The 23792-nt window shown below is 41.9% G+C and overlaps 1 protein-coding gene across 2 annotated transcripts in view; it reads right to left on the reverse strand.

The window, feature by feature from the left end:
- Positions 1-22263, reverse strand: part of sorcs2 (sortilin-related VPS10 domain containing receptor 2) — a 698208-nt gene extending 675945 nt beyond the window's left edge. For both annotated transcript variants that reach the window (XM_041197348.1, XM_041197339.1), the window contains exon 1: positions 21814-22263. In XM_041197348.1, coding sequence (XP_041053282.1) covers positions 21814-22167 — 354 coding nt within the window. In that variant the 5' untranslated portion in view covers positions 22168-22263. The remainder of the gene's footprint in view (positions 1-21813) is intronic.
- Between the last annotated feature and the right edge of the window lie 1529 nt (positions 22264-23792).

Consider the following 23792-nt stretch of genomic DNA (forward strand, 5'->3'; position numbering starts at 1 on the left):
CTGGGTAAAAAGGTTTCGACTTGTAATTCTTCTACTAATCAACTTAAATCTGTGCCCCCTAGTAATTGGCCCCTCAGCTAGGGGAAACAAGTCTTTCCTGTCTACCTTATCTTGGCCCTTCATAATTTTGCACACCTCAATTAGGTCACCCCTCAGCATCCTCTGTTCCAAGGAAAACAAACCTAGCCTATCCAATATTTCCTCATTGCTGCAATTTTCCAGCCCTGGCAACATTCTTGTAAGTCTCCTCTGTACGCTAACCAGAGCAATTATGTCTTTCCAGTGATGTGATGACCAGAACTGTACACAAAATTCCAGCTGTGGTCTAACCAGCATTTTATGCAGTTCCATCATTACATCGCTGCTTTTGTATTCAATACCACTTCCAATAAAGGAAAGCATTCAATATGCTTTCTTTGCCACCTTATCCAATTATTCTGCCAACTTCAGAGACCGGTGGACATGCACTCCAAGGTCTCTCATTTCCTCAACCCCTCTCAATATCCCCCCATTTACTGACTATTCCCTTGCTTTGTTTGCCCTCCCCAAATGCATTACCTCACACTTTTCTGGATTGAATTCCATTTGCCACTTTTATGCCTACTCAACCAAACCATTGATAGCTTTCTGGAGACAACGGCTATCCTCTTCACTATCAACTACATGGCCAATTTTTGTGTCACCTGAGAGTTTCCCAATCATGCCTCCCACAGTTTGTCCAAATCATTAATACATACAACAAACAGCAAGACCCCAACACTAAGCTTTGTGGAATGCTACTGGAAACTGCTTTCCATTCACAAAAACATCTAGAAACCGTTACCTTCTGCTTCCTGTCACTGAGCCAATTTTGGATCCAACGCGTTACCTTCCCCTGTATCCCACAAGACGTCACTTTTTCTGACCAGTCTGTGATGTGGGACCTTGTCAAATGCCTTAATAAAATCATTGTAGACAAATTCCACTGCGCTACTCTTATCAATTCTCCTTGTAAAGGCTAGGTTTTAAGAGCAGCAGCAAATATTTATATAGTAATTTTAATGTAATAAAACACCCCAAAGCGCTTCATAGAGACATTATAAAACAAAATATGATGCCAAGTCATGTAAGGAGATATGAGAGCAGATGGCCAAAGCTGTACCAAAGAGGTAGATTTTAAGGAATGCCTTAAAGGAGGAAAGCAAGGTAGAGAATCAGAGAGGTTTAGGAAGAGAATTCCAGCAGGTAGGGCCTAGGCAGCTACCAATGGTGGAGCAATTAAAATCAGGGATGCACAAGAGGCTGGAGTTAGAGAAGTGCATATATCCCAGAGGGTTGTGGGCCTGGAGGAGATTACAGCTGTAGGGAGGGATGAGGCCATGGGAGGATTTGAAAACAAGGATGAAAATTTTAAAATTAAGGCATTGTTTAACTAGTAGCCAGTCAAGCAAGCACAGGGTGATGGGTGAGGAGTTTAGTGTGAGTTAGGACATGGGCAGCAGAGTTTTGGATGACCTCAAGTTTGCAGAGAGTAGAATGTGAAAGGTCAGCAGGAACACATTAGAATAATCATGTCTAGATGTAACAAAGGCATGGACAAGAGTTTCAGCAGGGACAAAGTTAGATGATGGTACAGAGGTGGACACAGATAGTCTTAGTGATGGTGTAAATATGTAGCCGAAAGTTCATCTTGGGGTCAAATATGACAAGGTTGCAAACAGTCTGGTGCAGCCTCAGACAGTTGCCAGGGAGAGGGAGGGAATCAGTGACAAGGGAAGAAATTTGTGGCAGGGACCAAAAACAAGGGCTTCAGACTTCCGGATATTTAACCGGAAGAAATTTATGTTTAACCAGTATTAGTGTCAGATAAGCAGTCTGATCATTTAGAAGGGTTAAGGGAGATGGTGGTGAGGTAGAGCTTGGTGTTGTCAGCATACTTGTGGTAATTAATGTTGTGATTTCAGATAATGTCACCAAAGGCAGCATGTAGATGAGGAAAAGGAGGGGTGCAAGGATAGATCCTTGGGCATACGAGCAGTAACTGTGTGGGACTGGGAAGATAAGCCATTGATGGTGATTCTCTGGTTGTCATTAGACAGGTAAGAACGGAAAAAGGTGAAACAGATAGAAAATAGGAGCAGGAGTAGGTCATTCAGCCCTTGGAGTCTGCTCCGCCATTCAATATGATCATGACTGATCCTCTAACTCAATGCTGTGCTCCCGTACCCTCCCCATTCCCCTTAATGCCTTTAGAATCCAGAAATCTATTTCCTTCTTAAATATATTCAATGACTTGGCCTCCACAGCCTTCTGTGGTAGAGAATTCCACAGGTTCACCACCTGAGTGAAGTTTCTCCTCAGCTCAGTCCTAAATGGCCTACCCCGTATCCTGAGACTGTGACCCCTTGTTCTAGAGCCCCCAGCCAGCGGAAACATCATTCCTGCATCCAATCTGTCCAGCCCTGCCAGGATTTTATATATTTCAATGAGATCTCCTCTCATCCTTCTAAACTCCAGCTGTCGAGTGTTAGGTGTGAGTGATGATACCTGTACCTTTGGAGTGACAAATTGAGGACATCTTTTTATAAACAAATATCTTCTTATTGTTGCTCCTTTTTATCTCCCTTCCATGTGATACATAAAAGTAATGTCATTTATTTTCACTATTGATAAGGGGACTATTTCTGTGGTATTCCATCTCAGGGACTAATGTCCCTTTAAAATATCACCTAGAATATGAAATTTACACAATTTAGTCGGTCCAATCTCTCCTCATACGACAATCCTGCTATCCCAGAAATCAGCCTGGTGAACCTTCACTGCACTCCCTCTATGGCAGTCCCACCCAGCCTGATGATGGTGGAAAGACAATGGAAGAGGAAGGAATATCAAAAGGTTCAGACAGGTTGAGAAGGGCGAGGAGGGGCATTTGCCTTTGTCATAGTCAAAGAGGATATAATTTGTGGCTTTGATAAGAGCCATTTCAATACTGTGGCGGGGTGGAAACCTGGCTAGAGGGGTTCAAAAATGGGGCTTGCCACCTCGCCACCCGAAGACTCAGCAGTGAATGCATCCCTGCTGATGCTGGCTGCCTATCAACTATTTAATTGGCTGGAGGCAGGACTTGCACCCATCAGTCAGAAGGAAGTTCCACCTCAGAGAGCTGCAGGCCAATCTAGTCCCAGCACTGTCATGGGGAGCAGTGGTCACTGCTGGGAATACAAGTAGTCCCACAAGTCAGTCCCAGAGCCAAGATGGAGTTAAATGCCAAGGTCTGTCGAGGTGGTAAGGGGAGGCCCCAAGGGGAGGGGAGGGTTGAAAAATGGGGTGCGGGGCCTTGATGGAGAAACCAGGGGCAATAGGGCGAAACAGGGTGAGCCATAGCTTGGTGGGGAGAGGAATGGCCAAGCAGGAAAGGGGACCAAAGATAGAGAGCCCTCCCCCCACTACCTGAGGCTCGAGCAGAGTGACCTTCCCATCCATATGCTTCCGCCAGCCTCAAAATTGAAGCTGGGTAGGAGGCAGCTCTTAAGTGGCTATTAATTGGACACTTAAGGGCCTCAATTGGAGCCTGAGAAACCACCAGAGGGGACCTGTCAAATTCTGCCCATGCAATTAGGGAAAAACGGGCGTGGATTTGGGAGGTAATAACACATTCAAGGGCTTTGGAGAAGAAAGGGAGGTTGGAGATGGGGCGGAGTTTGCACATACTGGCATAAGGGTCCAGTTGAGAAGAGTGATGACAGCAGATTTGAAGGAGAAAGAATCATTAATGTCAGCTAACACAGAAACCAGGAAAGGAAGGTGGATGGTTAGTAGTTTAGAGGGAATGGGGTCAAGAGAGCAGGAGATGAGTCTCATGGGCAAGATGAGCTCAAAGAGGGCATGAGGGGAGATAGGAGAGGAACTAGAGGAGGAAACAAGTTGAGGTCTTGGGCAGAGGGTGCCTCAGGGGAAGTTTTGCCTGACAGGCTAGGAAAGGGAGGAAGGTGACAGAGACAGCTGATTGGATGGTTTTAATCTTGGTGACAAAGAAACCCATGGAGTTTCTCACATTTGTTGTGGAAGGTGAGGAAAAGGAGACAATAGAGAAGTCTAAGAGGACAGCTTGGAGTAGGGAAAATAGGCTGTTAACTTTGCATTCTCGGGTGATCCTAAAATAGTGAACACTTTTCAGAGACAAAATGAAGACCATGTAATGCTTTATGTGGTCCAGCTAGATCTAGCTGTTTAAAATTTCCATTCCAGGCTGCATCCTTTGGACTTAAGTGAATGGAGATGTGGGCCATACCGTGAGAAACAGTCCTTTTTTTAAAAGGGACTAAGCCATCAAAGGTGGAGACAAGGGTACGATTGAGCAGATAAGCACTGCAAAAAATGCTGTGGTGAAAACAGAAGGCCAAAGAATTGGGGGAAGGGAATTTTCCAGAGGCAAATACAGAAGGAAGTAGGGTTTGGAGGCAGAAGCAGGATGTGGGTGGAGACTGATATTAGAAAGTGATCAGAGATGGCCTTATCTGTGATCGATACTATTGGTATCAATCAATATTGGTAATGAGGCCAGGTGAGATGGCAAGGTCAGGGGGGTAACCGCAAAAACACTGAAATGGAAGGCTGTTAAAGTACTAATGAACTGTGCTTTTATGTTTTTTCGCCAGACTGAAAATAATGAGCAAATTGTTAGCCTAATCAGTCAATAAACAGCTATGTTGGGAAGTCTCTAGAACTAGGTACTTGGCAGGGGTGTTGTGGCTTTCCTTTCTGGCTGTGAATACAGAGTAATGGAAAGAGAGACCCAGACAGTCAGTTTGATCTTCTAACAGAAACTGTGTGGGAAAGATTTGGCCAGGCTCAGAACTATAGCATGCAGGTTAAATGTTATTATCAGTCATTTTCAATTCCATTGCCTATGCAGAAACCAATTAAATTCAATTTGGGAAGGTTCTATAAAGAGCAAACAATCCAGTCTGCTACATTATCGCCCAAATTGAAAATTAGCCTCATTTTAATTCAATTAAAATCCCACTGATACGTGGAAGAGTAGAGTGTTCTTTATTTTGGTAGTGAGTTACAAGCAAAGTAGCGAAAGCAAATTCCTCCCAAGTTCCTCTCTAAAAGGTCACTACATGGTTCGTGGGGTGCCTCATCCAACAATTTTCTCTCCCTCACCATAGAAAAGTACCTGCCCTCCCTCAGCATCAGCAGCTCTGAGTAGCCCAGGGAAGGCTGGGACCCAGCTGTTTAGGAAATGATCTGGTGTTCGCATTCCACCACTGTACACACACAAAAAAAAATCATGCAGTTCAATTCCTTTTAATAAAGTCATTTTATTTTCTAATAATAGAATGTTGTATTTTTAAACCAGCAAGCATACTAAGGTTTGAGAAGCCAATAACATTACCACCTAATTCCCAGACTGGAGGCTGAATCATGTGTTTGCTTGTAACTCAATACCATCTACTAAAATTTGGATATATTTTGTCATCTTTCATCAGGTTTCACCTAGGCTGCCTCACAATAATGACATTCTCTACTCATACAATGTAGGATGTCATTTTTATTTCAGGTTCCGTCTGGTGGGAGAAGTGGAATATATCTTCCTCTATTTTACCTTGTGACTCAGCACAAACTTTGGCAAAACACACCTATCAAGTCCACCAGTGTGAATCTTTCCAGCCCTCATACCAGCCAATCCTAATTGAGATTGCTAACTTTATGAAAATAAGTACCAAATTGCTGCTGTGAGCCTGTGCCTCCTAGGACCTCTGCTGAGAACATCAAACTCATTTCATTCAGGGTCATTTAAGATCCTTATACCCATCAGAAAGATAAAACATTGGTCATTCTGCATACAGTAGCATAATGGTTATGTTATTGGTGTAGTAATCCATAGGCCTGAATTAGCAATCCAGAGAATGAGAGTTCAAATCCCTTCATGGCAGCTTGAGAATTTTAAATACAGTTAAAAACAAAATCAGAAAATTAAGAAGCTGGTAACCATGAAGTTCTTGGATTGTCTTAAAACCCCAACAAGTTCACAAACATCCATTAAGGGAGGAAACCTGCCACCCCTACTTATACTGTGGCTCTACATCCAGAAAGTAGTTGATATTCTACTTTGAAGCATCCTAGCAAGCCATACAGTTACAAAACCTTCACAAGGCAAGAAATGGGTAATAAATACAGCATTACCAGAAACACCCACATCCTGATAATGATTTGTTCTTGAAATTCAATGCCTCTGCAGCATCAGGTGAATGACAGAATATACCACCATGGAGAACAAGACAAATTGATTTTGTTTCTAGCCCTTTTGTTCAGAATTGTTTTTCTTTCCCACACTAACCATAAGCTGAAAAATGGCAGCTCCAGTACAGTATGTCGATTGACAAATCCTCTACACTTCACCATGACAACTCAGGAAGACTGACACAGACCAGTTGCTCACATTTGTCTTCTGTTGATTAGAATTGATCTTTGAGCAAGACTAGTTTGCTATAAGAAGAAACATAAATAAGTCAATTTAAACAGACTAAAAGATATCTGGCAGCAATGAACTATGCATATGTAACCTAAAACACGGAACCCTGCTAACTAGAGAAAATTACAAACCTGGATTGGCCCAAATTTCCTTGGGGCTATTTCCCACTATGCCACCATAAGGTCACCTCTTCACATGTAGAAAAGAAGATTCCATCACACTTCCAGCAAAATTGTAGGGACAGTGCCAAGGGAATAATAATATAGCACTGGAAAAATAGTGTCTAGAAAAACCTGTTATTTGTGTTTCCAAACACTTTTGCTAAAAAGTCACTTGGTTTAAAAGTTTTTTTTATAATCTTTAAACAATAGAATGGTTTTAAGGTATTGTTTTCAATGGCATTACAGTGGTGTTTCACAAAGCACCATTTACTGCATGGATACCCTATTATACACAAAGCTAGTGCTTAATTCTCCTTTATTAAAAATGGTGGTTTTGATAGAATTTTTGTGTTATCAAAGTGTTTCAGATCAGCACTCTTAATATTGTGCAGTTAAATACAATATACAGGTTAAACAAAAACAGTTAACACATGCTGTCTACTACACTTACATACTCTAATAACCCTATTCAAAATACATCGGCAGGAAGTTGTGCCAACTTCTCATTATTTTGCTGTCTACTCGGATTTTTGGAATGACCTCCATCTGTAGGTTCTGCAATTATTGAACGCAGATGCTTTTATTCCCTACATATATACCTCTCCCCTTTAGGTGCTGCTAGAGGCCCTTCACATTCAGCTGTCTGTACTACGTCCCATGTTCGGAACACAAACTGCCTATCAAGGGGTTTGATTTAAACTGGCAGCTTAAGAAATGCATTAAAACTGGGACTGAGGACCAAAGTGGATCAAAATGGATTCCTCCAGGCCACCATACATACACCATGCCCACAATATTGAAAACAAAGTTTGCTCCTGATGTTCGTCTTTATACTTTGAACTGCTGGAGATGATATTACTATCGTATATGATTCTACCTGGCCTTATTGCTAAGAGAAAGGCCTGGATTCTGCTGATATTATATATACATAAATTAGTTTGTAGAACAATTACATTTCCTTTCTACGATGTACTATTTTCTATGGTTTGCAGCTGAGATAATTTACATATAGTACATTCTATCAGAAAGCTATTTACAGTACAATGGTAACATCGGTGCAAAATGATTCTCTTTATACCGATGCTATAGTTAGAATACATTTGCTATCTAAATCTGGAGTCAAAGAACAAAAGAACAGAATGAAGTAGGCTGAGATTCTCTGGAGAAGGGAATATCATTACTCCTCTTTGCTCTGGAGTCAGGTTGGGCCATAACCAATGTTCCATTTAAAATGCAGCCCATTTTTTCATTGTGCTCCCTACAACAAGTTTTTTGTGCGGTTGCACACATGCAGAAACCAAGGCCTGCACGGTACTTTCCAGACCGTTGCGTGGCTGTGGACCTGTGCAACTCAGCAGGAACATTGACAATAGGGTGGCCATTCATTGAGCTTCGTACTGGACAATCTGGATTTCAGTACATCTGGCCCCATTCCGTTACCAGATGCCCATGGGTCTTGTATTTTGAAGCTTGAAATCCTGTTTCAGTCAGTCACATTTGACTCCCATTATCTCGAATAATTCCCACATGATGGACTGTTCCACATCACAATACTGACCTATACCTCAACCCCAAAACACGCAAAATAGGCTAAAAGGTAGAGATAAAACAATGGATGGAAATACATTTAAAAATAATGGAATTGGTGGGAAAAGAAAAATCTATATAAATTATTGGAAAAAAGGGGGATCGAAAAGGGGTTGGGGATGGAGGAGACAGTTCATGATCTAAAATTGTTGAACTCAATATTCAGTCGGGAAGGCTGTAAAGTGCCTATTTCGATCCCTTCCCCCCACCCCACCCCCACTAGGGCTTTCTGTACCTTGCTCGTCCTGCTTTCTACCCCTAATGTCACTTATTAGCACATTCCTTAGATAATATAACCACCGTCAACACCTCTTTGTCCTTTTGTCTATGACATCTTTTGGCTATCTCCACCTATCACTGGCCCTCTATCTTGTCCCAACCCCCTTAAACCAGCTTATATTTCACCTCTCTTCTATTTTTCCTTAGTTCTGTTGAAGAGTCATACAGACTCTCAACGTTAACTGTGTTCCTCTCCGCAGATGCTGTCAGACCGGGCTGAGTTTTTCCAGGTATTTTTGTTTTTGTTTTTGTTTTGGATTTCCAGCATCCAGTTTTTTTGCCTTTATCCCCCATATATTCTCTTGTATGGTCAATTTACTGGCAATTTTTAAAGACAAGTGTTTCTCCATTTTCCCAGATGGTCCTATAAGCTATTTCAGTAGTAATAGCACTCATTATAAACTAACCATTCATTTGGTTGCCTTAGTACTGGGTCACATGATGATTTTGAAGAGTCAGCACACATATTGGCAAGCGTACCAATGGCAAACCATGCTCTTGAAATGTCCACTTGGCCAGTTAAGTATGAAATCAGAGTTGATAAGCATATCGTAAGAAACTAAACAGGAATGACTGTTCCTGACTATGACACCCTCCAAGCGTCAGGTCACTCTTTCCTTCTCCCCCTTGTGTGAAGGGAATGGTTTGCCTTTTGTTATTCAAGTTACTCCGTCCTGTACTGCCACCCCTCTAATCATCCATACTCCTTCAATGCCCTATCTTCATGTACAAGTTCCCAGATCTGTGATGGTGCACCAGCAATTTTTGTAATGTTTAATTTGATTTGTTTAAATAATTCATAAATATTTGATAAAAAATAATTCATAACTTTATGTTAATATTTAGTGATCTGCAACTATAATGGTCCAGCCTATAGATTAATACCAAATGGAAATTTATAGCATTTCCAAAGGGTCTTATTATTTCAGATATTTTTCAGAGCTGAAGCAATCAAAACAGATAGGTTGTGACAGCAAGGACAGTCAATGCATGGACACTCAGTGCCACTGGAATGGTAGAACTCAGCATTTAAACTCCAGGCATAAAGAAGGTTTTTAATGTACAGGCTGGAAGGCTTTGAAATCACTGGATGAGAGATTGCAAGCAGCATGCCCATGATAGTCTGATACACACAAATGCTGGGCAAGGTTCCTACTTGTAAAATTACTCCCATGTATATCCCAAAATTCAACAAAACAGTCAGCAAAAGAGCTGTGATGGGTGGCAGGTGGGGTGTGGATTGGTAAATAAATCATTGCAAGAGTGGAAAATCAGTCAATTGGGCATTCACCAATCCAGATCAGTATTATTAGTGTGTCCTGAAAAAATACCTGCCCATTTTCACATTTGAACATAAATGTATTATGCCAGGGGCGAGGACCTCATATGGAGGTGAAAATAAATAGGGACTAAAATGAACAAACAACAAAGACTGAATTCTTCTGCATTGCAAATCGATGGTGCAAAAAGTACAGTATAGATATATCAACACCAGTGATAGCTACATTGCACAAAATACCCCTTAGGTTGTATGAACCATAAGGTCATATAAGGTTTGTCTGGCAACTCATACCTGATTTATCATCTGAGGAAACTAGCACTGCAGTTCAAAAACTCATGTTTTCTATGAAACTGAGTTTAATACAGGAAGATTATCAGATTTACTCTCCCACACTAAATCCCACTCACCCATCACAAAACAGTCAGCAAAAGAGCTGTGATGGGTGGCAGGTGGGGTGTGGATTGGTAAATAAATCATTGCAAGAGTGGAAAATCAGTCAATTGGGCATTCACCAATCCAGATCAGTATTATTAGTGTGTCCTGAAAAAATACCTGCCCATTTTCACATTTGAACATAAGTGTATTATGCCAGTTGCTCTCAATTCCACAATGCCTGAAACTTAAAATTCTCACCCTCATTTAAATCCTTTCATGGCCTTTACCTTTCCTACCTCCTTAACCTTCCACAACCACAACCACCTAAAAACTCTACATTCATCTGCCTCTGGCCTCTTGTGCATTCCCCCTAATTCCCTTTGTCTCACTGTTGGCAGCTGTGCCTTCACCCATCTCAGCCCTATGCTCTGGAATACTCTCCCTAAAACTCTCCACCTTCATTTCTTCTTTAAAACCTACCACTTTGACTCAGATTTAGTGACTCATCCTAATATCTATTCTTTGGGCGATGCCCATTTGTGCCTGGTTACGCTTTTTGAGAAGCACTCAAAGTAACTTTTCCATGTTAAGGTGTTAAGTAAATACATTCACTTTTGTTTTCATTTATATCTATATCGGAGTTTTACTATTATCCACATGCACTGGTCCATCTCTGAAGCATTATTCATGAAGTGCTGTGTCTTCATTTAAAATAACTTCCTAGGAACAAGAGAAGGCCATTCAGCCTGTCGAGCCTGCTCTGCCATTCAATACAATCATGGCTGATTGAACATTTCAATGCCTTTTACCCACACTATCCCCAAAGCCCTTTATATTATTGTTAATCAGAAATCTATCAATCTCTACCTTAAACATACTCAACGATTGAGCTTCCACGGCCCTCTGGGATAGAGAATTCCAAAGATTCACAACGCTCTGAGAAAGAAATTTCTCCTCATCTCGGTCCTAAGTGGCTTCCCCCTGGTTCTATACTACCAAACCAGGGAAAATATCTTACCTGCATCTACCCTGCCATTCCTTTAAGTATTTTGTAGGTTTCAAATAACTTCCTGGGAACAAGAGAAGGCCATTCAGCCTATCGAGCCTGCTCTGCCATTCAATACAATCATGGCTGATTGAACACTTCAATGTCTTTTACCCACACTATCCCCAAAGCCCTTAATATTAATTTGTACATCTACACGTTCTAATCACCTCATTCTTCGAAACTCTAGAGAATACAGGCCCAGTTTCCCCACTCTGTCTTCATAAGACAGTCCCACCATCCCCAGAACAAGTCTGGTGCACTCCCTCTATGGCAATAATATCCTTTCTGAGGTAAGGGGACCAAAACTGCACACACTACTCCAGGTGCAGTCGAACCAAGCTTCTATATAATTGAAACAAGACTTCATTACTCCTGTACACAAATCCTCTTCCAATAAAGGCTAACATTCTATTAGCCTTCCTAATTGTCTGTTGAACCTCCATATTAGCTTCCAGTGACTTATGGACAAGGACACCCAGATCCCTTTGTACATCTACACGTTCTAATCCCTTACTATTTAAATTAAATACTCTGAACATCTGTTCCTTCAACCAAAGTGGATAACCACACATTTTTCCACATTATATTCCATCTGCCATGTTCTTGCCCACTCACTAAGTCTGTCCAAATCCTCCTGTGGCCTCTTTACATCTTCCTCACAACACACTTTCCTGTCTAGTTTTGTATGATCGCGAAGTTGGAAATATTGCATTTGGTCCCCACATCCAAATCATTGATATATATTGTGAACAGCTGGGGCCTAAGTACTGATCCTTCCGCCAGTCACAGCCTGCCAACGCAAGAATGACTTGTTTAGTTCTACGATAAAGGCAAAATACTGCGGATGCTGGAAATCTAAAAAAAACCAAAAAATACTGCAAAAACTCAGCAGGTCTGACTGCATCTGTGGAGAGAAAATCAAGAGTTAACATTTTGAATCTGTATGACCCTTCTTCAGAGCTAAAGGGAAGCAGAAATGTGGTGAAATATATACTGTTTAAGGGGGGTGGAATAGGTGAAGCTGGATAGAAGGCCAGCGATTGGTGTAGACAAAGAGAGATTGTGAAAGATGTCATAAACAAAAGGTTGTTAATAGTGGTGGTACTGGTTAAAGGAGGTGCTAATGGTGACATTAAGAGTGGAAAGCAGAATGTGATAATGGCAGGACCAGGGTAAGCACTCTGGAAAGTGACAGATGACCCTAGTGGGGGTGGGGTGGGGGGAGGGGATAATGGTGGGAAAAAAGATCGATAAGGGTAAAAGCTGGGGATAAAACAATGAATAAAAATGGAAATAAATTTTTAAAATATGAAAGTGGGGGAAATAAATAAATATTAAAAAAATAAAAATGAATATAGAAAAAAGGGGTGGGGATGGAGGAGAGAGTTTATGGTCTGAAGTTGTTGGACTCAATGTTAAGCCCAGAAAGCTGTAAAGTGCCTAATCGGAAGATGAGGTGCTGTTCCTCCAGTTTGCGTTGAGGTTCACTGGAACATTGCAGCAGGCCAAAGACGTCCTTGGTTTATTCCTACTCTCTGTTTTCTGCCTATTAGCCAATCCTTATCAATGCCAGTATATTGCCTCCTATCCCATGTGCTTTTATTTTGCTAATCCACCACCTGTGGGGGACTTTATCAAAAGCCTTCTGAAAATCCAAGTGTACGACATCCATTGACTCTCCTTTTTCAATTTTGTTAGTAACGTCCTCAAAAAACTCCAACAAGTTTGTCTAACATGATTTCCCATTCGCATATCCATGCCGACTATGCCCAATCAGATCATGGTTATCCAAGTATCCATTTATCCTTTATAATAGATTCTAGCACTTTCCTTACTACTGATGTAAGGCTAACAGGTCTGTTTTCTCTCTCCCTCCCATCTTAAATAGTGGGCTGACATTTGCTATCTTCCAATCTTCAGGGACCATTTCAGAATCTACAGAATTTTGGAAAATGATCACCAATGCTTTCATTATCACTATAGCAACCTCTTTCAGAATATCAGGTCCCGGGTACTTATCAACTTTCAGTCCCATTAAATTCTCCAATACAACCTTCTTACTTATAATAATTTTCTTCTCAACACCTCATTCTCCCTAGTCCCTTGGACCTCTAAATTTGGGAGATTTCTAGTATCTTCCTCAGCGAAAACAGACACAAAGTAATCATTTAGCTTCTCTGCCATTTCTCTATTCCCCATTATGAATTTTCCTGACTCTGCCTATAATGGGCCCACATTTGTCTTAGCCAAACACTTCCTTTTTACATAGGAGCTTTTATAGTCCATTTTTATGTTTTTTGCTGGATTGCACTCATATTCTATTCTCCCTTTATTTACCAGTTTCTTGGTCTTCCTTTGCTGTATTCTAAAAACCTCCCAATCGTCAGGTTTACTACTACTTCTGGCAACTTTATAAGCCTTTTCTTTTAATCTTATATAATCCTTAAACTTACTTTGTCAGCTACGGTTGACTGACTTCTTTGGGTTTTTGCACCTTGAAGGAATGTATAGGTGCTGTAAGCTATGTAAGTTCTTTGAAGACTATCCATTCCCTGTGTACAGTCATATCTTTTAATGTATTTTCCCAATCCACCTCAGCCAATTTGCCCCTCATGCCTTCATAATTTAATTTATTCAACTCTAACACCGTTGCTTCAGAGTGAACTACCTCACTTTCAAACATAAAGTAAAATTTTATCATATTGTGGTCACTTATCCCTAAAAGGTTATTTTACAACAAGATTATTAATTAGCCCTTTTTCATTACATAATACTAGATCTAAAATAGCTTGTCCTCTAGTCGGCTCCTCAACATACTGCTCTAGAAAACCAACCTTAACACACTTCAGAAATTAGACTTCTACAGCATGAGTGATCAATTGGTTTACCCAGTCTATATGCAGATTGAAGTCACCCATGATTACTGTATTGCCCATGCTACATGCTTCTCTCATCTGCTGATTAATACCATGCCCCACGTTACCACTACTGTTTGGTGGCCTATAAACAACTCCAACCAAAGTCTGCTGCCCTTTGCTGATCCTTAGCTCCACCCAGATTCCACACATCGCTCTTCCAATCTGAGATCCTCCCTTACTAATACACAGATCCCATCCCTTATTTTCAGCACAACGCCACTTCCTTTCCCTTGTCTATCCTTCCTAAACGTTATCTTATTGCAACCTATACCGCTTCCTCTAAATCACTGGTACTCAAACTGCAGCTCTGGGGCTATTTGTGACCCATCTTCTGCCTCATTTGTGGTCCTTGTGAGACCTGTTGGTTGATTTGACTCACTCACTTCATTTAACAGCCCTCCAGCTCTCAGATGTTACAAAGGCTGGGATTCAGGAAAAAAAGAGCCAGAACAATTTTTTAAAATTTAAGTGTAAAATGTTTTCAAACTAAAACACATGGACCTGCTTTATGGTGAGACTTTGATAGTGACCATCACTAAGAAACTGTTTAGACTATAGCTTTCAACATTAGGTTAATGCGTACTATTCTTTTAACATTTCAACTTCACAGTTTTTGCATATGTTGAAAAGGAATTGATGGGATGTGCCGTACATTAAGAATTTTACACTTGCAAAGAGAATTCACCATAGGATGGGGGAAAGAGGCAGAATAAAAATCCTATCACTATGGACAACTGGCTTAGTAAGGTACAAGATACCATTCCTACCTATGAAGAATAATCACTATACTAATTGGCATATTTACATTGTGTCTGTATAAAGCAGCTTTTAAAAGTTTGCAGCCCATGAAGTCAAGGGGGAGTACATGAAATTATACTGCTAGAAAGAGTTTAGCAAAAAAGTGTTATGATAGTTTAACAATCTTCTTGAATAAATTTATATGTTCTGCCTTTACCTATTAAATCCATTACATGCATGCAGTATGACTATCTGAAAAGCAACCGCTTTCCACAAAATACTAGCAGATGTTACTCTCCTGTAAATACTATCAGCCACATTAGTAGAATGATTATCCCCCACTGCTGTCACAAGCACAGGTCCTACAGAGTGCATCTACCTGCCTGACATTCATTTAAAATATTCATAACATTTCCAATTTTTAGCAAAACTTGAAAGGATTCACTAAGAATCAGTCTCTGTTTTGAATCACTGTGTCTCTAACAGCACTGAATAATTTCAAATTGAAAAAATCATAGGCAAAAGGATTTTTTATTTTGCTGCTTTCAATTACTCCAAAAGTAAAGAGTAACATTAAAACAGTGCTATAATGGAAGTGGGAATAACAGTTAGAGATGCTAAAATAGCAATAGCAATCAAGTTAATGTTTACATCTACACTAGTAGTCATTCTGTGTATGGCAGATGGTGTACATTTGACATGTAGCAAAAGAATGCTGTAGTGATATCAGTTAGGAACAGAAGCCATACATAATTATTATAGTTAAAAAGAATAGGATAAATGGGGGAGAGAGAGAGAGGAGGGAAAGCGAAAGATAGATGCACAAATGCTTATATGGTGAAAACATGACTTACAGCAAGACCTGAAGAGGCAGGACATTTTATGGGGAAGCATGTGTTCAACTGTTTTGTTTTTAAAACAGAAGTGCATTTGTTACTAAAATTATAAACAGTAGCAGAGACAAAGAGACAGGTACGAGTTATTGTGAACTGGCATAGCCCAGCAAATTTTTAAGATTCAATGCATATTAAATAGCTGGAAATTATGCATATTATGCCCCTGAATTTCCAATATTCACTTCTGTCAGACAAGGCTCATTACCAACAGCAAGGTATCAGAAGATTATACCTTAGCTGTTTTCTTGCTGGCAAGGGAGTGAAAACTGGATCCTGATAGAAATTTTGAGTCTGAAATTCCTTCCGGGTTCTACAGATATTCTGCTGGAGTTACTATGGGGAACCAGTAGAATCTCCATAGACTTGTGTTGTTTTATATAAGGTACCAACACCAATGACATCCCTTTATAGTGTGTTAAGATCACATTCATCCAATCATTCAGTTATTGGCTTCATAGTTGTGTGCAACTGTATCAATCACAGATGAGGTCATCTCTGATCATTTCCTTGTATCGCTCTCCACCCATATCAACCTTCCCTACCAACCCTACTTCCTTCTCTGACCCCCTGCGGAAAATGTTCTCTTTCAATTCACTTCCAACAGTACTTTTAAAATCCCAACTGCCTAGCCTTTGGCCCTTCATTCAACACAAATTTCTGCAGCTACTGATCTGCTCAACCACACTTTCACCTCTACCTTTGATACAGTGGTCCTGTGTTATGACACAGCAGATGGTAACTGCTGAGCTGTCCAAATCCCAGAGGAAAACTTGAAACAACTGTCACAACTAATTTTCAATTTGTATGTTTCGAAATGCGGGCTTTGAATTCAGTAATAATGAAACCACCGAGTCTTAGGTTTTAATAAAAACTAAATTATGAAAAGATTGCAAGCACATACATATTTCTACAAATTATTATAACTTCTAAATTCCATAATTAAGCCCCCAGTTACACTTTCACTCAGGCAACAGTAAGACACAGATTTTAAAAGGCCCAGGCAAAGAAACATGCCCTGAACCCGTTGAATTCAAAGTGAGTTCTCTTAACTTCAGTCTCTGGAGGAAGCAGTTTGGTACATACAGGCTGAAGATGTTTCACACTTGTTGAATCTTAGACTGCCTTCCCTCACACACAGCCTTCACTCCTTTATACATATTTTCCCTTTTGAATGCAAATATCCATTGTTTCACTATGTCTTTGGACTTTTCCTTCATGATAATAAAAATCTCTCAAAGCACTAAGTTTTGCCAGTAATCTTTGGGAAAAATAAACACACTGTTTCCAAACTTCACCTGGCTAGGTGACACATTTCACCCCTCCTTTAAAAGCAATCTAATCTGGTTTATTTAAAAATGCAAATGTCCTTTTATACCTCACATTCTAAACTTACCCCATTTTTACATCAAAGCCTTCAGACCAGTTGCCTTTAATCCAATTAAGTTTCACACACACACAGACACATGCACACATCCCAGTATTACTCTATTTTACAATAAATTCCAATAACTTTATGGATATTATTATATCTTCCAGACATGGAAAGTATTATATCTTCCTGACATCCTGATTAAACCTATCAATTTCTCTCAACCTAGCTGGTACCCTCGGTACAGGCCTCTCTTCCTATAAGTGCAAGGGATGCAACAGATATGCAGACAATCAATCACTTTAGCCACTGACTTCCAGGTCTGCCTGTACAATATAAAGTACTATTTGGTCTGTCAAGACTGTTCACTTTCCAGTATCCTCCTGGAATGCAAAATTACTCTGGCTTCTTACTGCAAATCATCATCTTAAACTACTCTCCATCACGCAACCCCCACCAGCAGCACCCCACCCCCCCATATCCTTGGCCCGCAGCTCCAAAACTGTAAGAAATTCATGTGCCTCTTCGTCAATAGACTAAGACCATCCAGTCAGCCACCTCTGCCTCATCTCTCCCTTCCACTGGTGAAAACTTCTTCTCAAGTTAACGGAAAACTTGGAGAGCAGAGCCAGCCAAAAGTCCACTGACTTTTGGTGGCACCGGAAAATCCCAGCCAACATCTTATTTCTAGCTTCTCTCCCATCTGTCCTCCTGCCAAGCTCATCCATCCACTAAACCACTGATGACCAACTTTCCTTCCTGGATCTCATGTTAGCTGATACTTTTGATGTTCCCTCTCCTTAAAAACTGGCTCCCTCTAAATCTAATCAGCCATCCTTAATCCCACCTCAAGATATCAATTCTTGACCCCTCTGGCCTTGAAATGCCACCCCACCTCCAACCTCCCTTTCTCCCAATACCTCAAGCATGCTTTCCATCTTTCCCTGAACTCCATGTTTGAATCCCTCCAATCAGGTTTCTAACCCTGTCACTGTATCGCTACAGCTCTTATCAAAGTCACAAATAACATCCGATATGACTGTGGCAAAGGTCAATTATCTCTCTCTTTCATCTTCAAGTAGTCAACAGCTTTTGACACAGTTGACCACACCATCCTTCTCCAATGCCTCTCCATTGTCATCCAGCTTGGGGGGGGTGGGTGGGGGGGGGGGGCGGTGTGCTGCTGCTCTCACTTGGTTCCATTCTTATCTATCTAATCCTAGCCAGAGAATTGCTTGTAATGGTTTCTAAACCACTCTCCACACTGTTACCATCCGTGTCTCTGTAGAGTCAATCCTTGAACCACTCCTATTCCTCATTGACATGCTGCCCCTCGGCAACATCATCCAAAAACAGAATTAATTTCCACACTGACACTAATGGCACCCAGCTGTTCCTCACCACCACCTATCTCAACTCCTCCACTGTCTCTAAATTGTCAGACTGCTTATCTGATATCCAGTACTGGACAAGGAGAGAAATTTCCCCCAACTAAATATTGGAGGAACGAAGCCAGTGACTTTGATCACTGCCACAAACTCTGCTCCCTCGCCACCAACTCCATCCCACTCCTTGGAAACTGTCTGAGGCTGAGTCAAACTGCTTCAGGTTGCTTCTTTGGTGTCACATTTGACCTTGTGATGAGCACCTGACCACCTACCTGCACTATTGCTAAGCTCGCCCAACTCCACACCTGCTTCAGTTCATCTGCTGCTGAAACTCTGATCCATACCCCTAGAGTTGACTATTCCAAAGCACAGCTGGCCAGGCTCCCACATCTTCCATAAACTCAAGGTGATCCCACACACTGTTGCCGGTGTTCCGTCTCACACCAACTCCCATTCACCCATCACCCTGTATTCACTGATGTACATTGGCTCTTGGCTAAACAATGTCTCAGTTTTAAAATTCTTTTTTTCAAATCCCTCCAGGGTCTTGCCCCTTCCTATCTCTGTGAACACTTCCAAGTCTAACAACCCCAACCACAACCACTACCACTACCACCACCATCACCCCCAATGCAGATATCTACTCTCCTCCCATTCTGGCCTCTACAGCATTGCAGATTTTAATTGCTCCACCACTGGTAGCCTTGCCTTCAGCTGCTAAGACTCTTAAGCTGTGGAATTCCCTTCCTAAACCTCTTCCTTTCTTACCTCCTTTACAATGCTCACGGAAACCTACCTCCTTGACCAAGCTTTTGGTCATCTGCCCTGAGATCTTTTTATGTGCTTCGTATCTGTTTGACAACTCTCCTCTGAAGTGTCTCGGACATTTTACTGCATTAAAGGCACCTTATAAGTCCAAGCCATTTTTGATGTTGATGATGATAAAGGCCACAAGAGTCTCAAGCCTGATCCCCAGCTTGCATCGAGTTAGTTAATAATAAACAGGTTAGCAGGAAGCATTGTTAATTTACTTCAGCACCCAGGCTAGGGAGAGGCAAAAATCAACATTAGTCTCACTCCAGGTTGCTTTCAGCGAGTAGCTTTTACAAAGTGCTTGCACAAAGCGGATGCTGGTGAGGAGTGAATGGGACTAAGCTGTACCCCCTTTCCTATAGTGGAATAGCCTGTGACATTCACATTTTGGCTCCATGAAGAATAGCGATGAGTAACCTATCCCAGTAAGAGTCAGCATCTCAAAGAGAGAAAGGGGAATACAGGTAAATGGATGCAGTAATTAAAATCAACACACCCTTCAGACAGGAAATACACAGGACTTTCCAACATAATAGATGAGGTGTTTTTTTCAATGACCTGCACAAGCTAATAAGTTGTTTGTTTAGTTTCAAGATGAAAAATGTATTAACCTTCTTTCATCTTGGGAGGCTTTTCTTTAGACTTTTCATGATGCACCTTGCTCAAACAAAATCACCCTCTCTTTCCAACAGGTGGCAATTTGCTTTTCCAAATCTTCCTATAGGCAAATGGCCAAAAATGCTGAAACATGACAATAATTCAAGAAAATTGCCTCCAATTTTTAAGCTATAAAATTTCCTCTACAAAAATTACATTTCACCTGGAACTCACTGATATCAGATCAAGTGTCAAAGCCTGCTACCATAACGGCAGTGAAGAGCACTACCTGTGACTGGTCAATAGAGTATCAAACATCAGTTAAGTAATCTGGTTACTTTCAGAAAGTGCTGACAGCTTCCTGTGGATGAGTGCTTGGAGGAGGGTAGTAAGGTGCTTAATGGAGGAAAATGCCCTCAAAAGTCAAATTAGCCAATTCTTGAATTTACCAATGTCATCCACAACCTGCAAACCATGATGTAGCTGCAGACTAGGACAAGTCAATGAAAGATCAACTGTGGATAGTCTAGAACACAATGTCTGGGTTCATTGTCCTGCACAGCTAAGGCAGGAATGTCAAGGGAGCTCTGACAATCGACAGTGAAATTCTATTACCCAATTGCTGACTGGCTAAAGGCAGAAGCCCACATAATACAAAGTTATACAGGTCCTGGGATTGATTCCTGTTCTATGCTTAGTCAGCTAATGTCTGTCAGGGTAGAAGTGGGGGGGCTACTAATAATTGGCTCAGTTTTGCTGCGCTAGGGAAGAGAAAAATCAGTCAGGGTTTCCATTCTTTATTATTGTTCAGTGGCACCTGTTGGAAAGAGTGTGTGGATGAGAGGCTACGACCAGAACCAGCTGTGAAGCACAGAGGCCCACCCCCAGAAGAGCAAATAGTCTGCAGTCTCACAGATAAGAAACTGAGAGATGCCAATGCGATACTGCCCTTGAAACTTCTCAGAAGAGTCACCACATTCCGAGCAGTAGAGGAAGAATTGGGAGCAAATAATTGTGCTGGAGATTGCAGCCTTGGACTGTATTAGGTGTTTCAAGTTATCATTGTTGTTCAGAATGAGTAAACAACAGTTTTCAATCCTGCAGCAATCTTAGCAGACCAATCAAGTACACTATCAGTAAAATATGTGTACACATGCCAGAAACTTAGCGAACATCTCTGACAAGTGTTGCTTATACAAACAGGAAGGGTGCTTGCTCCCTGCCAGATGTAAATATCACGCTGTATCCACGTGTAGGAGAGCCGGATGGCATTCATTCCGGGCGGCGAGAACTCCATTCCGGAGTGAAAAGCGACCTTAACAGTTGGTGACTGAAGGTAGAGCCTGTGGCAGCAGAGCAAGTGCCCCCCACCAGGTCGTGGTGGGGATGGAGTTGAGAAGATTACAGCCGGCAGCGGAGAGCGGGAAGGGTGAAAGGCTACAAACTTGTCCTGGGGCGCGCGCGCACACGCTCCCATTTCTTCAGGGAACTGGGCCAGACACTTCGTTATACACAGAGGGGGGGAAAAAAACATTATTCCAAACATTTCTCCTTTTCCCCACCAGGGCAGCCGCTCTCCCTCACTAACATGTATAGTTAGATAGATAGATAGATTGAGAGAGAGGTGTGTGGGGTGAAGTTTCTAGCACTGCCGCGATGTTGAACATATGCCCGGGTCGGCGCGTGCACAGGATTCCCAGCCCCATGTTACAATGGTTAAAATGCATCTTGACCAGAGTTACAAATGTATCAAAACCAACCCACGATAAAAAGGGGACATGTCAACTAGTATCGGGCCATGACGGGAGCTCGTGTCCACGGTACATTTTTTACATCAGACATGAAGACAATGTTCCCACATGTTTTGAAAAGTACCGAGCTTTAGCCCAGGCACTGACTTACGCTGCTGTTCTCTCCTGTCCAGTGCACCATCGCCTGGTTGTGGGAAGCGTCTCCTTTGAGGATGAAGGAGGTGCTAACCAGAGCCGGCTCCTGCTGCGAGCTATAAGACCTCTTAACCCGAAATCCTTCGGCCAGCCCGGCCCGTTCGCCCCGAGTTCCGCCGGTCCCGCGCTCCTCTCTCGCAATGCCGGTGCCCGCGGTCCGCTCCCGGCGCACTGAGATCCCGGCCAGAGCCGAAGGGAACAAGAAAAGCCCGAAGGAAATGCAAAGCCACAGGTATCTGGAAAGAGAGCTCCGTGTCCGGGGAGTCGGGGAAAGGGCACTGTCCTTGTGCACCACGACTGCCATGATCATGTGGCCGTGGTCCCTGCAAAGCGGATGCAAACCAGAGTGGATTTATTGAGTGTGTGATCCAAACCCTGAGACAGATCCACTGTCTCACGCATACAGACATACACAGAGAGGAAAAAAAAAGAGGGTGGAACAGCAGCTCAGTTAAAGCTCACTGAGCTTTTTTTCCCTCTTTGCTCATTCAATCACTCTCGCAGGCAGGCAAGCAGCCAAAGAGCACCATCTGCTGGAGGTAAAGACCCGCTCACAGTCTCTCTGAGGAAACCACACATCCAACTTGTCTCGACAACATGGAGTCTTACCGCTGTCCTATGTGCCAATGTGCACTACTCTAGTGGTTGTTGACAACATAGCCCTGGAACCTAAATCTGGACGCTGCTGAGATGACCCTGCCTGATTTCCGGCAGAAAAAAAAAACAAAAAATTGTGCTTTTTATGTTCATTTTCTTTGAACACTTTCTTTTGTAAGTTTAAATAAATATTGGAAATGAGGAAAAGACTATTGGACTGGGTAGGCTGGAGGCAGGAGTTCATGTGATGAAACCTCCAATAATACATCCCGCCGGACGTGGCAATTCTATGCACACCTATTAAAAGAGTTTAAAGTATCTCTCTTCCGCTGCTGACTGTGACCATTAAATAGTTTACAGAAAGTAGTAAGGATAGTTTGCGACACATTTATGCTTCAAAACACTCTTAGAGATGGATGCAGATTAGTGGCATTCTCCCGAGTTTACCCCTGATCTTGGCCATATGCTCTGTCTTCTGTCAATGCCAGTCTATAAATACCCACAGTATGAAGCAGTTGTCGGCCTAGTCGCTCTAGGCTTCACACCCTCTAGTGGCAGGTGCCAAGAACAAAGGTGCTACCTACTTGTCCTCATTAGGGATGAATGCTGGGATTTTTCCTCATCAATTTTGTTCCCCCCTCCCCCATTTCCTGAAGGAGCTGTTACTTGCTTGCTAGGATACATTTCCGCAAGTGTCATTAATTAGTACCCCATTGAGAGCAGCTATTCTTCACAGATCACAATTGACAGTGATTGTTCAGAGATTATTTGAGTGGAAAGGCTAGCACAGCTGAGCCAATTCTGTGCTTAACTGATTCCTACAAATTTCAACTTACAGCAGTGGATACCGAATAGTATTTCAGAGTGAGAATCATTGCTCATTTTTCCTTCTTAACTCTAAGGGTGGAATCGTCCCAGATTTGCACTAAGCGCTAAAAACAAAAAAACTGCGGATGCTGGAAATCCAAAACAAAAACAGAATTACCTGGAAAAACTCAGCAGGTCTGGCAGCATCGGCGGAGAAGAAAAGAGTTGACGTTTCGAGTCCTCATGACCCTTCGACAGAACTTGCGTTCGAGTCCAAGAAAGAGTTGAAATATAAGCTGGTTTAAGGTGTGTGTGTGGGGGGCGGAGAGATAGAGAGACAAAGAGGTGGAGGGGGGGGTGGGGGTGTGTGGTTGTAGGGACAAACAAGCAGTGATAGAAGCAGATCATCAAAAGATGTCAACGACAATAGTACAATTTTAACACCTATGTGTTCTATTGTACTATTGTCGTTGACATCTTTTGATGATCTGCTTCTATCACTGCTTGTTTGTCCCTACAACCACACCCCCC

The sequence above is a fragment of the Carcharodon carcharias genome, chromosome 1, assembly GCF_017639515.1.
Source record: "Carcharodon carcharias isolate sCarCar2 chromosome 1, sCarCar2.pri, whole genome shotgun sequence".
NCBI classification, from domain to species: Eukaryota; Metazoa; Chordata; class Chondrichthyes; order Lamniformes; family Lamnidae; genus Carcharodon; species Carcharodon carcharias.